The following is a 14,581-nucleotide window of genomic DNA, read 5'->3' on the forward strand; positions in this document are numbered from 1 at the left end:
CTCCCATGCCTGGAATGCTCTTTCTCTTCTGCTCTCAACTACTGACCTCCTTGGCTTTCTTTAAATCCCAACTAAAATCCTACCATCTATAAGAAGCCTTCCCCAACCTCTCAATTTCAGTGCCTTAATGCTGTTAATTGTCTCCTGTTTTTTACTGTATATAGCTTGTTTTGTATATGTGTGTCTGTATATTGTCTTCCCCTTAGACTGTAAGCACCTTGAGGGCAGGGACCATCTTTAGCCTTTGTTTGTTTTTTGTATCTCTAGCTTGTAGCACTACATCTGGCTGGGGCCATCTCGTCATCCTGATCTACATATGGTCACTGGACTCTAATGCCTTCAGAGGAGAAAGTGAAGCTGGTGACTCTGCACAGCCCTCCCTCACTTAAATCCAATTCACTTGCATGTCATGGCATCACCTCCTTGATACCATAGTTCTCTCTGAGAACAAGGAACAAAGAACAACTATCTGGCACATGTGGCTGTTTGGTCATTTTAGTTGTGTACAACTTTTTGTGACCCCATTTGGGGTTTTCTTGACAAAGATACTGGAGTGGTTTGTCATTTCCTTTTCCAGCTCATTTTACAGATATGGAAACTGAGGTGAGCAAGGTTAAGTGACTTGCCCAGGGTCACATAGCTAATAAGTGTCTGAGGTCAGATTTTAACTTAGGAAGGTGAGACTTCCTTACTTCAAGCGTGGCACTCTATCCACTTCACCCATTAGTTTTTCTTGTTTGACACATTGTAGGCATTTAATAAATGTTTGATTCAACTCCAAAAGACTCATGATGGAAAATTCTACCTCCATCTAGAGAAAGAAATATGAAGTCTGAGTGCAGATCAAATCATAATATTTGCTTTTTTTTTCTTTTTCATGGGTCTTCCCATTAGTTCTAGCTCTTTTATACAACATAACTAATGTGAAAATATGTTTAAAAAGAATATATGTAGAGCCTGTATCATTGCATGCTGTCTCGGGGAGGAACGAAGGGAGGGAGGCAGAGAAAATTTAAAACTTATGGAAGTGAATGTTGAAAACGAAAAATAAATAAATAAATAAATGATTGATTGATTCTATATGTTAATACATGGAAGAATGCCAATGAGAAAAAAAAAAAGAGAAGTAGTTAAGTCTAAAACAAAACATTCCGGTTTCATCTTGGGTCACCTGGACTTCTGAATGCTCTCAACTAGGTCTAGTGGCTCTGCTAACTGGGAGAGTTCTTGGGAGCCAAGTCAATCAGTCAGCCAACCAAGAAACACATAGTAAATGCCTACTCTAACCTATGTCATCCCCCAGCTCCCACTAAAGCAAATAAAAATACCACTCTGTACTTCTAATTGCACCACATAACCTTGAGCCCATAGGTTTGGGGAGATCCATTCTGGCAATCTTATTTTAACTCCCTTTCTGCACTTTGGCTCGAGGACTCTATTTGCCCTAATTCTGTACTCTTGCTGCGTCAACTACTTCTACAGCTAGTCTATCCTAAAATCACAGAATTTAGAGCTCAGAAGACTTCAGAGAAGCCTGGGAAGACTTATATGAACTGATCCTGAGCAAAAGGAGCAGAATCAGGAGAACTTTATACATAGCAGCAACCATAGCGTGCAAGGATTCTTTCTGGTAGACTTAGAACTTCATCTCAATGCAAGGATTTAAAATATTTCCAATGGTCTCTTCAGGCAAAATGCCTTCCACATCCAGAGAAAGAACTATGGAATTCGATCACAGAATGTGGCGGATCATTTTCTTTTGTATTATGTTTTGTTTTACGATTTCTCCCATTCATTTTAATTCTTCTATGCAACATGACTAAGGTGAAAATGTATTTATTAGGCATATATATATGTAGAACCTATATAAAATTATATGCTGACTCAAGGAGGGAGAGGGGAAAAATCTAAGTTATATGGAAGTGATTGTAGAACACTGAAAACAAATAAAATAATAATAATAAAGAAGAATTTAGAGTTGGAAAGGACCTCTGAGATCATCTGTACCGCAGCAAAATTACCTTTACCTTTGCCCCCTGGCTTATGCCCTCAATGAAAACTTCTAATCTTTCAATCCCCTCAGCTGGATACAGAAAATCTGATTTATCTAATTCATACTTAGGGTATGAATGAATGCTTGAAAGCTCCTCAGTCTTACTATGAGGATGTTTATTTCTCAAACCAAATCCATCTCTAATTGCTGAGATTTCTGGCAGAGTCAGAGAAATTGGGAGTGAGTTCGGGCGAGGAGAGAGCCTTTCATTAAAAAATCACAGCTTATTCCTTTTTATATACACCTCTATATAAGGCTGACTCTAGGAGGAAAGAGAAGAAATGAGAGTTTGTGGGTCCCCCCCCTTCATCACCCCATTCCCTTTCCTACTGGAGGGAGACACTACACCTACATGGTTAAGTGGATGGGGAACTGAACTTGGATGACACTTCACTGGCTGTGTGATCCAGGGCAAATCAATTAACCTGCCAGCCTCAGCGTCCTCATCTGTAAATGGGGAAAATAGGGTTGCTTGAGAATCGAATGAGATAAGATATAAAACAGGTTTTGCAAATCTTGCAATGCTATACAAATGTTAGCTGCTATTATTATTTTCCTCATTTCTCACCTGCTTCCTCTCTGAAACAGGAAGTCCCAGATCTTCGATGAAGGCGGGCTATGCCTACTGTACAAGGGAACAGGCTGTCCTGCCTCATTCAAGTCAAAGCAATTACTAAGCCAGCCACTTTGCTAAATGCTGGTCTTAAGTCAAATGTGACCTAAGACCCCAGTAGGAGCCAGATCACAGTAGATAACACACACTTGGGATCTATCACCCAGCTAGGGGATCTTGGAACACCTAGGCCTTGGGGTCCCCATGCTGAAGAATGGTCTTCTTCAGTTATGAATTTAAGAGTCTTCATAAAGGACTCAGAACAACTCTCTTCTCAACCCAGATCTCCTCCAACTGACCCTAGAAATAATTGGTTTGTCTCTATAAAAGTGATATCCAGTAGTCATTTAGATGAATTGCTGACTATTGATTACCAAATAGCATCACACCAAGTGATGCGTAGCATGGTATTGTGGGTAAAGGGTGCTGCTTTGGAGTCAGGAACATCCAGGTTCAAATTCCACCTGACTCTGAGACATTCTGGTTGTGTGGCCAGGGGAGTTCACCTTTCAAGTCCCCTAGGCAATTTTCTCAGGCAAATTGGGAATCCAGGTACTGATAAAATTCACAGGACCAGAACAACATCTAGTATATGACTTTGGGTAAGCCTAACCTCTCTGAGCCTCAGTTTTCTGAGCTATAAAATGGGAGTGGAGGGGGGGAAATTAGATCAAAATATCTACGAGGTCCCTTTAGGCATGGAAAAATAGGCCTCTTTTATGCTGCTGGACCTCAAAAAAAGAAAAAAACAAAGACAAAAAACCCAGGAAGAATGGATAAAGACACGGAGCATACTTCCACTGGTCTATGCTGACAAAACTAGAGCTACCTGAAATTCGCTTAAATTCAGCAAAACCCGAAAGAGGTCTGGAGAAGACAAGGAAGAAACAAAGCAAAATGGTACCTGTGAATTTTGATTTTTTAAAAAGTTTAGGCCACACTGCCTTCAAACTGCCTACAGAGCACTTTCAAGGCATCTGAAACTTTCAGCTTTTATGTCTTGCGGGTGTTTGGTGTTTTCGGCCAAGTCTCATTGTCTGGGGCCTACTGTAAGTCAACTAACCATTTCCTTGTTATATAGGACAGGAATGTACAACTATTTAACTTTTCCTAAGGTATATTTTTATGTTCCAGGGCTGTTTACCTTTGCAAAAAAACCAATCTTTTTTAATGTTCAAAAGATTTTTACTGAATTAACTGAAAATTTCAAAGGGGACCTGGGGACAGGATATGGCACTGTATGAAATATATGTAAATATTTATTATCCTCAGTGCCCATTGTTAAAAAACAAAAAATGTGTCAGTTCTCTGGCTTTCTTGGAGTGGAAAATGAGCTAGGGGAAGTAGTCAGTCTAGGGAAAGTTTCTGGCTACGGGGAGGCAACACGAGTATTTGTATAATTCTTTTTCTCTACTACCTTGATGACCACTGCGATGTGATGTGATGCCTTCCACTACTGGAAGTTCCTTTTCTCTACAGCAAAGGGTCTGCAAAAGCACTCTGCTATAAAAATTCAGCATATGCTCCAAATCTTAGACCAGGAAGGAGGCAGCCTCATCAGAGCAGCTGAGTGAAATGCCTTTGCCCCAGTTCTGGATGTCTCCCAGATCTAGGATGACCCCTCTCTCACCTGTACCTCTTAGAATCCGTGGTTTCCTCAGAGACTCAATTCAGGAGCCATTTTTTCATATGAAAACTATTCTGATGCCCCCCAGTCACTAGTACTTGCCTCTCTCAGTTCTCTAGGTATTTTTTTTATATATATGTCTATACTTATGTATGTGTCTTTCCCATTAAACACAGGGGCCACTCCATTTCGGTTTTGTTTCCCTACTTCTTAGCAGAGAGCTTGACACATAGTTGGCACTTAATATATGCTTGTTGATTAATGGACAAATGAACCACAAATCTGCATATGCAATTTCCTTACAGTAACCCTTTGAGGGAGACGGTACATGCATTCTTCCCATTTTATAGATGAAACAACCAAGACCTAGAGAGGTTAAGGAATGTGCTCAAAATCAAATTATCAGCAAGTTGCAGAGTTGGCATAGGAACCTGGGGTTTTCTTACTCTGAAATTCAATAGTCTTTATTTTTTTGCCCAGTTATTTATTTTGTAGTTCACAGATTGCTCTTTCCATTAAATCATAATAATGTTATTTCTTTCCTGGGAAAAGACTGACTCTCACTTCCCTGAGATGTTCAGGATATTATCCCTAGTGGGACACTGATGCTGTAGAACAGTCAATAACAACAAGCTACATTCTTAAGTTCTTTTAGGGACAAGAAACCCTATACCACCTTAAGTCTTAACCATTGTGAGGCTTAATAATTACATCCGATTCTACTTCCAGTAATAAAAGACAAAAATAAAGGAAGGTCAATATTTAGAAAAGAAAAACTTCCCGAGTCACTTTTTCCAGGTGTCATCTTTGTGATCATACATTATTATATTTTTCTTAGGTAGTCACAGTTACATTCTTTGAGTCCTCATTCTCCTGCTGAAACAAATGAACTCCTTACAAAGCTTGGGAGTAAACTGAGGGCCTGAGAATTGAAGACACCTCCTGTTATGATTCAGTAGTACTACCCTTGGTGTTTATAAACTTCTGAGAAATGAAGAGGAAAAAGTTGGGGACTAAGTGTCATAAGAGACTAGAAGTCAATGCTGACATACTACTACAAGACTTCACTGTTTACTCAAAGGGCGGAGAACTCTCCTCCTGTCTCTATTAGACACCCTGTAAAGAGTGGGCTCTTCATGGTAATAAAGAATCTTTTCTATGCTTTACATAATTGCACATGCATAACCTATATCTGATTGCTTACTGTCTCAGAGAGGGGTGAAGAAGAGAGGAAAGGATGGAATTTGGAATGCAAAACTATAAATGAAAATTTTTAAAAATTGGAAAAAAGTTTCCTTTTCTTTCCAAGTTGACAAAATAGATACAACTCAGATAGGCAACGTTCCGACGTGGAATGATCTCACATCATTCACGGTCAGCCAGCATCTCAGCACTGGAAGGAGCCTTAAAGATCTTGGACCAAACCCCTGGTTTTCTCAATGAGTAAAATATATCACTCCTTGACTGGGTTTATCCACTTTGGTCCCTGTAAATTTTTATGGTGGAGAAAAAGCCTGGATGTCAAAGGTGCAGATTGTGAAGATTTCTTTACTTTCTCATTTTTAAACAATTTGTTAAAACTTCATTGGTGTTTTCCAAGCAAACTATTCCTGCTCCACTCCCATGGTTAATGACTCATTCATGGACCACATCAGTTTCAGCTGCTGTTTTGCTAGTTTTCCCCCCTTCCCCACCCCATTCCACTCCATGGGACCAGAGCTTCTTGTCTTTTTCAATTTCATTTACCTTCATTTTTAATCCTATTTAAACAATGAAAACAAAATATCCCTACCATGGTGTCTCATTTATAATTTTGGAGGGTTCAATCCAGGTAATGAAACAATTTCAAAAACTTTTAAAACTATTTGTTTTGGATGAAAATCTCTCAAAAACAGATATCTTTCCCTGTCTGCTTTAAACTCGGCATGCAGAATGTGATTTATCCTTTTCTAGATGACTCAGGGTCATCCATGGGGAATATTAAATCTTGGCCTGTGGTCTATATTAACTATAACGATGCTTCTTGGTAACTATTTGCCTAATATACCAAATGATCCCAAAAATATGCCGAGCAGTTAAAGATCTTTGAGTTCCTACATCTGATCATTTCTTTTCCCCAATTCCTCCCTTGTTATTAGCTATAACTTGCTTTTACTTTCACAACATCACCTTTTAGTACCCACCACCTCTGGTCCTCTGAAATCCAAATCCTATCCCACAGGGCTCTGCACTGGGGATGTTGCATAAACTGTTAGAATGATGTGGAAAAGAAAGGCTAAATAGGGTCTGAAGTGAGACTGGGGCAAGGAAAAAGACATATGCTTTTGTGTATGAGATTTGATGTCATTTACTGTGGCTGCTACATACAGTTGGAATAAATGACACCCAACAAAGCCTTGTTCAAAGGGAAGGCATTCCATAAACTCCCCAAAAATGTAGGTGTAAGCAATTATTCTCATCATTACCATCTCCAGGTGAGTTTTAAGATATGTAGCTGACAGGTAAGTGAGGTTTTGGCTGTATTCACTCTCTCTAAAAGAATAGTTGAGTATCTTTGTTCTACCCAACCTCCTGTCTCATCTGACTACAGTTTGGCAAGGAAACTTGAGATTCCTAAATTGTCAAAGGACATGTCTAAAAGTCACATAAAAACCAGTCATGCATTACAACATTTCTTTTAATGAATATTAACTTGTAGAATATTGAGTTTTAGGAAAATATTTCCATGTGGCTCAAAACTCAATGTTTTCTCTTTTTTTCTCGTCAGTTACTTCGCTGTGGTCTGACAGCAGTATTTGAATAGTGATCCTGAGAATACAGAGGAGGCAGCAGCATCTTGGGTAAAAAACTGGTCTCAAAGCCTGGAGCACTGGTGTTTGAGTCTAAGTAGGGATGGGAAACCTTCGACCTAAAGGCCACACATGGCCTTCTAGGTCCTCAGGTGTGGCCCTTTGATTGAATCTAAACTTCACAGAACAAATCCTCACAATAAAAGGATTTGTTCTGCAAAACTTGGACTCAGTCAAAAGGCCACACCCAGAACTGACAAGGCTACGTGTAGCCTTGAAGCTACAGGTTCCCCACCAGTGGAACATTTATCACATAGTGGCTCTGGAAACCTGGACAAGTCACTTACTTATCTTTTCAGTGTTTCAAACCAATATCTAAGATTATAAATCAAAGAGGAGGAGCTGAGTCACACCTGAAGGAAGAGTTTCCTCTTCCAGAAGCTTCTTGTCTCAAGAAAATCACACATGTAGACCCTATAATGAATAAATATAATATTTGCACAAATATATCCCCAGACAAACATAGAGGTATATATGTTAATTTGCTTTGTCAATATAACACACACACACACACACACACACACACACACACACACACACACACACACCCTAGATTGGAAAAACAGACAGACAATAAAAATGCTCAGAACCAAGCTGGAGATGATCTTTCTCCTTCCCATTCTCTTCCATCCAAAGCTGCTTACTTGCCATTTCCCTTGTAGAACACACCGGAGATTATTCCCTCAATATATGTTAGAATAAGTATTCCCTTATGCTATTCAACTTCCCACCTCCAGGTCTTTGTACAGGCAGTCTCATAGGGAGAGCATAAGATGTTCACCCCTCCTCCTTCCTTCCATCTTTTGGAATCACTATCTCCACTGAAGGTTCAGCTCGGGGGATCTTTTCTGATTCCTCCAGTAGCTAGAGTTCTCCTCTCCTCCCTAAACTACTCTGCATTTACTGTTTGTACTAACTCCTCTGTGTACCTATGGTCCCACCCGTGCACAACTACAGCTCCTTGAGGGCATGGTCTGTTTTATTTTCATATACCTGAGGCCTAGCACCTGATAAAAGCACTGATGAAATGCTTAACTTGACTGGAATGAGTTACCCACGCTGATGAAACCACAAGTTCATATAATACATACACACATTCATTCCCAAAAAGTTGCTGTTATAAACCCAAAAGAAACCAGGCATGCGATTTCTTTTTTATCTTTTTCTTTTTCTGTAGGGAACTAGATCTGCATTGATTTCCTCCCTACAACCTTGGGAAAGAAGGTTTACATTTCTGGAGATGAATGGCCAGCACTGGAGGCATAACTACCTGTCTCACACAGGCTTTATCCTCATGACTTTGGCCTCCATAGCCAACCAAGACGGCTTAGTTGAGTAGGGAGACCACTAGACTAAGAGTGAGAAACCTGGTTTTTAGTCGTGGCTGTTACCAAAGAGCTGTGTGACCACAGACAAATCCCTTAATCTCTCTTCCCCATTTGTTTAACAATAAAACAGGAGGCCTCCACCTGCCCTACCTGCATTAAGGGAAGGCTGTTAGATGAAAGGAGGTAATGTGTGAAAGTGGTTTTTTAAAGGGAGAAAGGCATTAATTAACTCAACTAACCTGGAGAAAGGAAACTGATGCTGTTAACTCCATGGGTTACTTTCCCACTTGGTTCTTAAGTCTTTATGCTTGAATCTTAAATTGTTGTTGCTGGTCGATCGTTTCATCCTATCCAATTCCTTGCATGACCCCCTTTGGGGTTTTCTAGGCAGAGATCCTGGAGTGGTTTGCCATTTCCTTCTCCAGTTCATTTTATAGATGAAGGAACTGAGGCAAACAGGGTTAAGTGGTTTGCCCAAGGTCACCTACCTAGAAAATATTTGAGGCTGGATTTGAACTCAGGAAGATAAAACCACTGTACCACCTTGGCTCCCCAAATCCTAAATCGCTTCTTCCTCATGAACTTTTTTTTTTTTTAAGCAAAGCTATGAAAACAGAAAATAAGCACTGTGGTACAGTGGAAAGAGTAAAAGGATTTGGAGTCAAATTGCATCTCTAATGTGTGGGTCCTTGGGTAAGTCACTCAACCCTCCCCTCTCCTCTCCTTATCTGTAAAACAATAGGTGAGACTAGAATGACTTCTGAGGTCTCTTCTAGCTCTGGACTGATGAGTCCCTATGCATTCCTTGCAAAAGTCAAGATCATGTTATAACAGACATACCAAGATGCACATTCTGGGCAAGAATTCATGGGTTCACTGATAACTGAATTTGAAGAAACCAATTATTTTAGAGTTGAACCTATAGAGAAACTGGCTAAAGTGAACGGGGGCTTAAAAAGCTAACATTTAAAGTCAATTAACCACACTGGCGCAGGATCAAGGCATAACAATAAGCTCTTTACCCATAGCTGGACTGGCTGCAACACAGGGGATTTTGACTCCCCTTCCCAGTCTCCACTGCAACAGTAAGGCTAGACCCCTAACCTGGAATGTCACTGCAGCTGACTTCCACTTAGATGACCTGGCCACACTGAAGAGGAAGGAAATCTACTATTACTCTCATTCCCTGAGATCAATAACAGCCAACAATTACAGAACTCACTACAGATGTGCCTGTTACTTGTCCAAGCACTATATGAATATGACTGATTATTGCATGTTACCTATTTGTTTCACTCCACCCCTAAGAGTTTCAAGTTTCTGAATTCCTAAAGTCTGGTTGATGTGTTAGGATGAGTGAAGCCAGCTACCTTTGTTTTTCCTTCCTTTATTCTAATTAATGCTCAAGGACTGCCTAACCTTTTATTTGTCTCAAATACAGTAGCTAGTGTAGTTAGGTGGCACAATGGATAGAGCATCGGGCTTAGAATTAGGAAGACTCATCTTCATGAGTTCGTATCCGGCCTCAGACACCTGATAACTGTGTGACCCCGGGCAAGTCACTTAACCCTGTTTGTCTCAGTTTCCTCATCTATAAAATGAGGGGAAAAAAATGGCATATCAGTTCAGTATCTTTGCCAAAAAAAACTCAAAGGGGGCCACAAAGAATGAGACATGAATGAACATTATCCTCTTAAACCCAGAGTAATTAGTTTCCCAACCAGGACAAAATGTTTGGGGTTTGAGAGTCTTTCATTTGGGACTCTGGGAAAGGGATATCTCTCTATCTGATAGGTAGAAGGGACAGAACACCCCTCCCCCATTTTTAGATCTCTGTTGGGGTGGGGAGCTTATTCAAGACAAGCGAGGAAAGAAGACATCACCCTAGTTCAGGGTCCCATAGAATCTCTCATGAACTATTTCAACAGCCTCAGAATTGGTCTTCCTGCCTCCAGTTTCTTCCACTCTAATCTATATCCATCCTACACAGCTGTGAAAGTGATAGTCTTAAAACACAGATTTGACCATGTAACCCCCAACTCCACTGAAAAATCTTCAGTGGCTCCTAGTGTCATTAGAATAATGTCCTTAGCCTGGTGATTGAACCCTCCATGACTGGCTGCCTTTCTTTCTACCTTTCATCATTCCTTATTACTTCCCCCATATACTTTCTCTTACAGTCAAACTGAGTCATTAACAGTGCCTGGCACATATACTTCCTGACTTTTCTGTCTTTACACAAGTAAGTGTCTCTCCCACTCTAGAAAAAACTGTTCATCTTCTAGATTTTTTAGATCTAGATCACTTAGCTTCCTTTCAAAGGACGGTTCAGGTGTTTCCTTCTACATGAGGTTTTGCTTCATCTTCCCAGGGGTGGGGAACCTGTGGCCTCCAGGCCACATGTGGTCTTCCTGGTCCTCGGTTTTGGCCTTTTGATAGAGTCCAAGTTTTGCAGAACTAATCCTTTTATTAAGGGGATTTGTTCTGTGAAGTTTGGATTCAGTCAAAGGGCTTCACTTGAGGACCTAGAGGGTCACATGTGGCCTCATTGCAGGATCCCCACTCCTCCCCTCCTGTATACTCCCTTCCAATGACTTATTAGTACTCTCTCCCCACTGAAAGCAATTACTAAGGCACCTAGCAGGTTGAATCTGGTGTCTTCCTATTTTAACTGATTATTTTTGCTTACTAGATGCTAAACTCACATTCCCAAAGGACTGCGCAGGGCTATCACTACCTTCTAAGTTCTGGTATCTTGGGATACTTATGTTCCCCTCAACCTAGCTGCCTATTCCTTCTCTCAACCTCCCAAGAATTGGGTGGTAAACACATGCTCATTTTATTTTCTAGATGAAGAAATGGAGGTACCAGATCACCAAAACCAGTCAGCCTCAGTGCACAAAAAGGGTTCTTCACTGCCTCCGGCCTTCTTTGTTGGGGAGTAAGCTTCGATGACTCAAATCACTAAGCCTTTCCAGAGATAGGCAAAGAATCCGACTCTTTACAAGATGGTTGTGCCAATTCGCAGAAAGTATCTGCAAACTGTTTGAGTTCTTAGGAAGGTAAAGGAGCACTGTAATCCAGAGAAGCTCCCATAAATGCTTGGTCCCCTGCCATCTTTACTCGGGTAAGTGTGCACTTCGTCTTAGCTAAAGCAACCCACATCCTTCTGTTTCGCCAGTATAACTGAGAAGCTTTGTCGGTCTCTTCAGGGAAAGGACAGAGTAGTTATGCCTGGATTTACGGGAGGAGACCACAATTTCACTTTTCTGTTGGGAAATAAAGGCCTGCCAGGGATAGATTTACAAAGGATAGTTTAACATTATGCATGGATTGCTGACTTTTAAAATGCATCTTTGAAAAATCACTGTAGTCAATTGCAAAATTAGGATGGGGGTGTAAAGTGGGGGCAAAGTGGGGAAGATAGGAAACTTTGTAATAACGGTAATTTAAACTCGGCTGCCTGGAGGCTCAGGGTCTTCCCATACAGAAGCGGGGAAGGGGAAGACGGGTGTGTGTGATGGAAGCGAAGGGCAAAAGCAGTCTGATTACCTGACCAGGTCAAGAAACGAATCTACGGTTTCCTTGGTGACTGGGGGTGTTTCTGAGCTCTCCAAGCCCAGGTCGCTGGACAGGAGGGCCCCTGCGCCGGCTCCCGGCCGGATGATGAAAGCCAGGGCGACCGCCAGCGCCGAGGCGCCCAAGGTGGTCAGCAGGAAATAGGCGACCGCGATGCCCCCCAGGCGACCCAGAGAGCTGGCGTCCAGGCTGGCCGCTCCCGACACCAGGCTGCAGACCACGAGCGGCAGGATGACCATGCGCAGCATGCGGAGCAGCATCTCCCCGGGGAAGGCCAGGTAGCTGGCCTGTGCCGGGCTCAGCGCCAGCCCCCGCAGCGCCGCGCCCAGCCCCGCGCCCGCCAGCACCCCGGACACGGTCAGCAGCACAAGCGCGTTGCGCCGCAGGAAGCCCCCGCAGCGCCGCGCCCGCCCTGGCTCCGGGGCCGGCTCCGGGGCCGGCTCCTTGCCTTCGATGTAGCCGTTGGTCTCACTGCTCTTCTCCATGTTCTCCGCCGGCTCTATCGGGGCTGAGCCCGGATCGCGGCTGGGAAAGACGACCGGAGAGCCCCGGGGATGCTTCCCCGGAGGACCGGGTCGGAAGGGGTGGGCGAAGCGCGGGGCTCACGCCGCTGGCGCGCCGGGGCAGGATGGGGCAAGGCTGGGCCGGCGAGGAGGCCCCGGACACGGGCTGAAGCACGGGAGGAGCGGTGTGCGCCGCGCCGGGCTTCCCAAAGCTGCCGCCGAGGGCTGAGGATGATGCAACCAGGAGACAAGCCAGCCCCCTTCACACCCCTCTCGCCTGGACGCCCCGCCCCGCCGGCGTGGCCTCGACCACTCAGAGCCCGAGAAGCGTCCCCTCCATCCCTCCTCCCTCCCTCCCTCCTTTCCTGGCTCCGGAGCCAGACGTCCTCCAGCCCGGCTCTACTCGGAGCTGGGGTGGGGTCCGGGGGTGGGCGCTGTCGGAGCCCGCTAGGGGCGGGCCCCTCTGGTCCATCGCCCGGTGGCAGCCTCTTTTCTCTTGGCTGCTGGGCGCTGGGATGGAGTTGAGCTTTGTTGCTTTGGAGAGGGGGAGGAAGTTCTGCACCTGTCGATCCCCTCCGTGTGGGGTCAGGGGCTTGGCACAGAAAACGTTCGGGACAGACTACCTCCGCCCCCGGCTCCTGGAGTAGGTAGAGGCTGCCCAGTCTGCCAAAAGCGGGGCTAATGAATATACATAGCGTGACGCAGATTCCCTGAGTTTGCTCCTGAAAGTGAGATTAGTAGGCTGGGCGAGGAGGGGACTTTACCATAAAGGTGTCTCTACGTGGAGGCAGCTCCGCCTGTGCCCCTGTCCCTGCAGGGCAAGCCTGGGCCTCTCCGGAGCGGGGCGGTGGAGAGGACAGCGAGAATAACTGTGTCCCTAGGAAAAGACGGGCTGGCATTGACTTGTGCGCTTTAGCTTTAGCCTTGGGGGACGAAATCCAACACACGTGAACTAAGGATAATAAAAAGCAAAGGCCAAGTAGGAAAAAACCCAACAAAAACTACAAACTGCTACACGAAATCGGTTTGCAGTGGCGAGGACAGGAGGGCGAGGTTTAGGCAGGGAATTAAGACTGAAGCTCCACTGAGCAGATGGGTCATTAAGCATCCCCCAGACTAACAGGCTTTGTCTGGCTGAATGGAAGCGGAAGAGGCCAGCCCCCTTTGTGCGATTATTACGGCTGCAGAACTTCAGGCAGTTCATATCTTCTGCTGTTCCTCTTTTCTCTAGTTAGATTTCTTTATTTACATGTTGTGTGACCTCAGAATGTGCTCGAACTCTCACCGTGAGAATGATTCTCTGACAAATAGCTTTGGATGATTTTAAACACCCTCCAAAATCCCAGCCACCCGGGGCACACCCAGTAGGAACCGAAAAGGCTAGAGCAATGTTTTCTTTTAGTCGGACCTTGGAAAAATATTGCAACATGGCATGTCACCGTCACATTTGTAAAACTGCTCAAATTTTCTACTTGTGGTTTCCAAAAGAAAGTTTAAATGGCTTTCCTAAAGCGCACAGGCACTTCATAAGAACTTTTGGTTACGTGGAGATAGTCTGGATTGATGGAGAAGCTAGTTTGCCACCGTCCGTGCCAGATGAGGATTGGCTGAAGGAACAAGGACTGTTTAGTCTGGATATGATATTCTTCAAACCTGGAGAGGTTGAACTTTTGACCCAGAGGGCAGAAGTCGGAGGGGAAGTCCAAAACTGGCATATTTAGACTTGATGTAATGAAAAAACATCCCCTCACAAGTGTGTGTGTGTGTGTGTGTGTGTGTGTGTGTCGGGGGCGAGGGGAGAGGGGGGGAGTAGGTTTCCCTTCACTGAAGGTCTTCAAACGAAGGCTGGTTTTCCTTTTCTCAGATGGGTGGTACAAAACATTTTCAGTTGTGAGCTGAGCCAGATGGTCACCGAAGTTCCTTTCGATTATGAAATTTTTATTTCAGGTGTTGGATGAGTATTTGCTACACACCAAAGAAATGTTAAAAGTCTTAAAACATGCATTGACTGCCCTTAAACAATCAGTTA

At 43.7% G+C, this 14,581-nt stretch overlaps 1 protein-coding gene across 1 annotated transcript in view; it reads right to left on the reverse strand.

The window, feature by feature from the left end:
• SLC1A4 (solute carrier family 1 member 4) overlaps positions 1-12,796 on the reverse strand; it is a 47,700-nt gene extending 34,904 nt beyond the window's left edge. The window contains exon 1 of the mRNA XM_072635406.1: positions 12,023-12,796. Within this exon, the coding sequence (XP_072491507.1) occupies positions 12,023-12,534 (512 nt within the window). The 5' untranslated portion in view covers positions 12,535-12,796. The remainder of the gene's footprint in view (positions 1-12,022) is intronic.
• Between the last annotated feature and the right edge of the window lie 1,785 nt (positions 12,797-14,581).

This window comes from Notamacropus eugenii, chromosome 1, assembly GCF_028372415.1.
Source record: "Notamacropus eugenii isolate mMacEug1 chromosome 1, mMacEug1.pri_v2, whole genome shotgun sequence".
Taxonomy (NCBI): Eukaryota; Metazoa; Chordata; class Mammalia; order Diprotodontia; family Macropodidae; genus Notamacropus; species Notamacropus eugenii.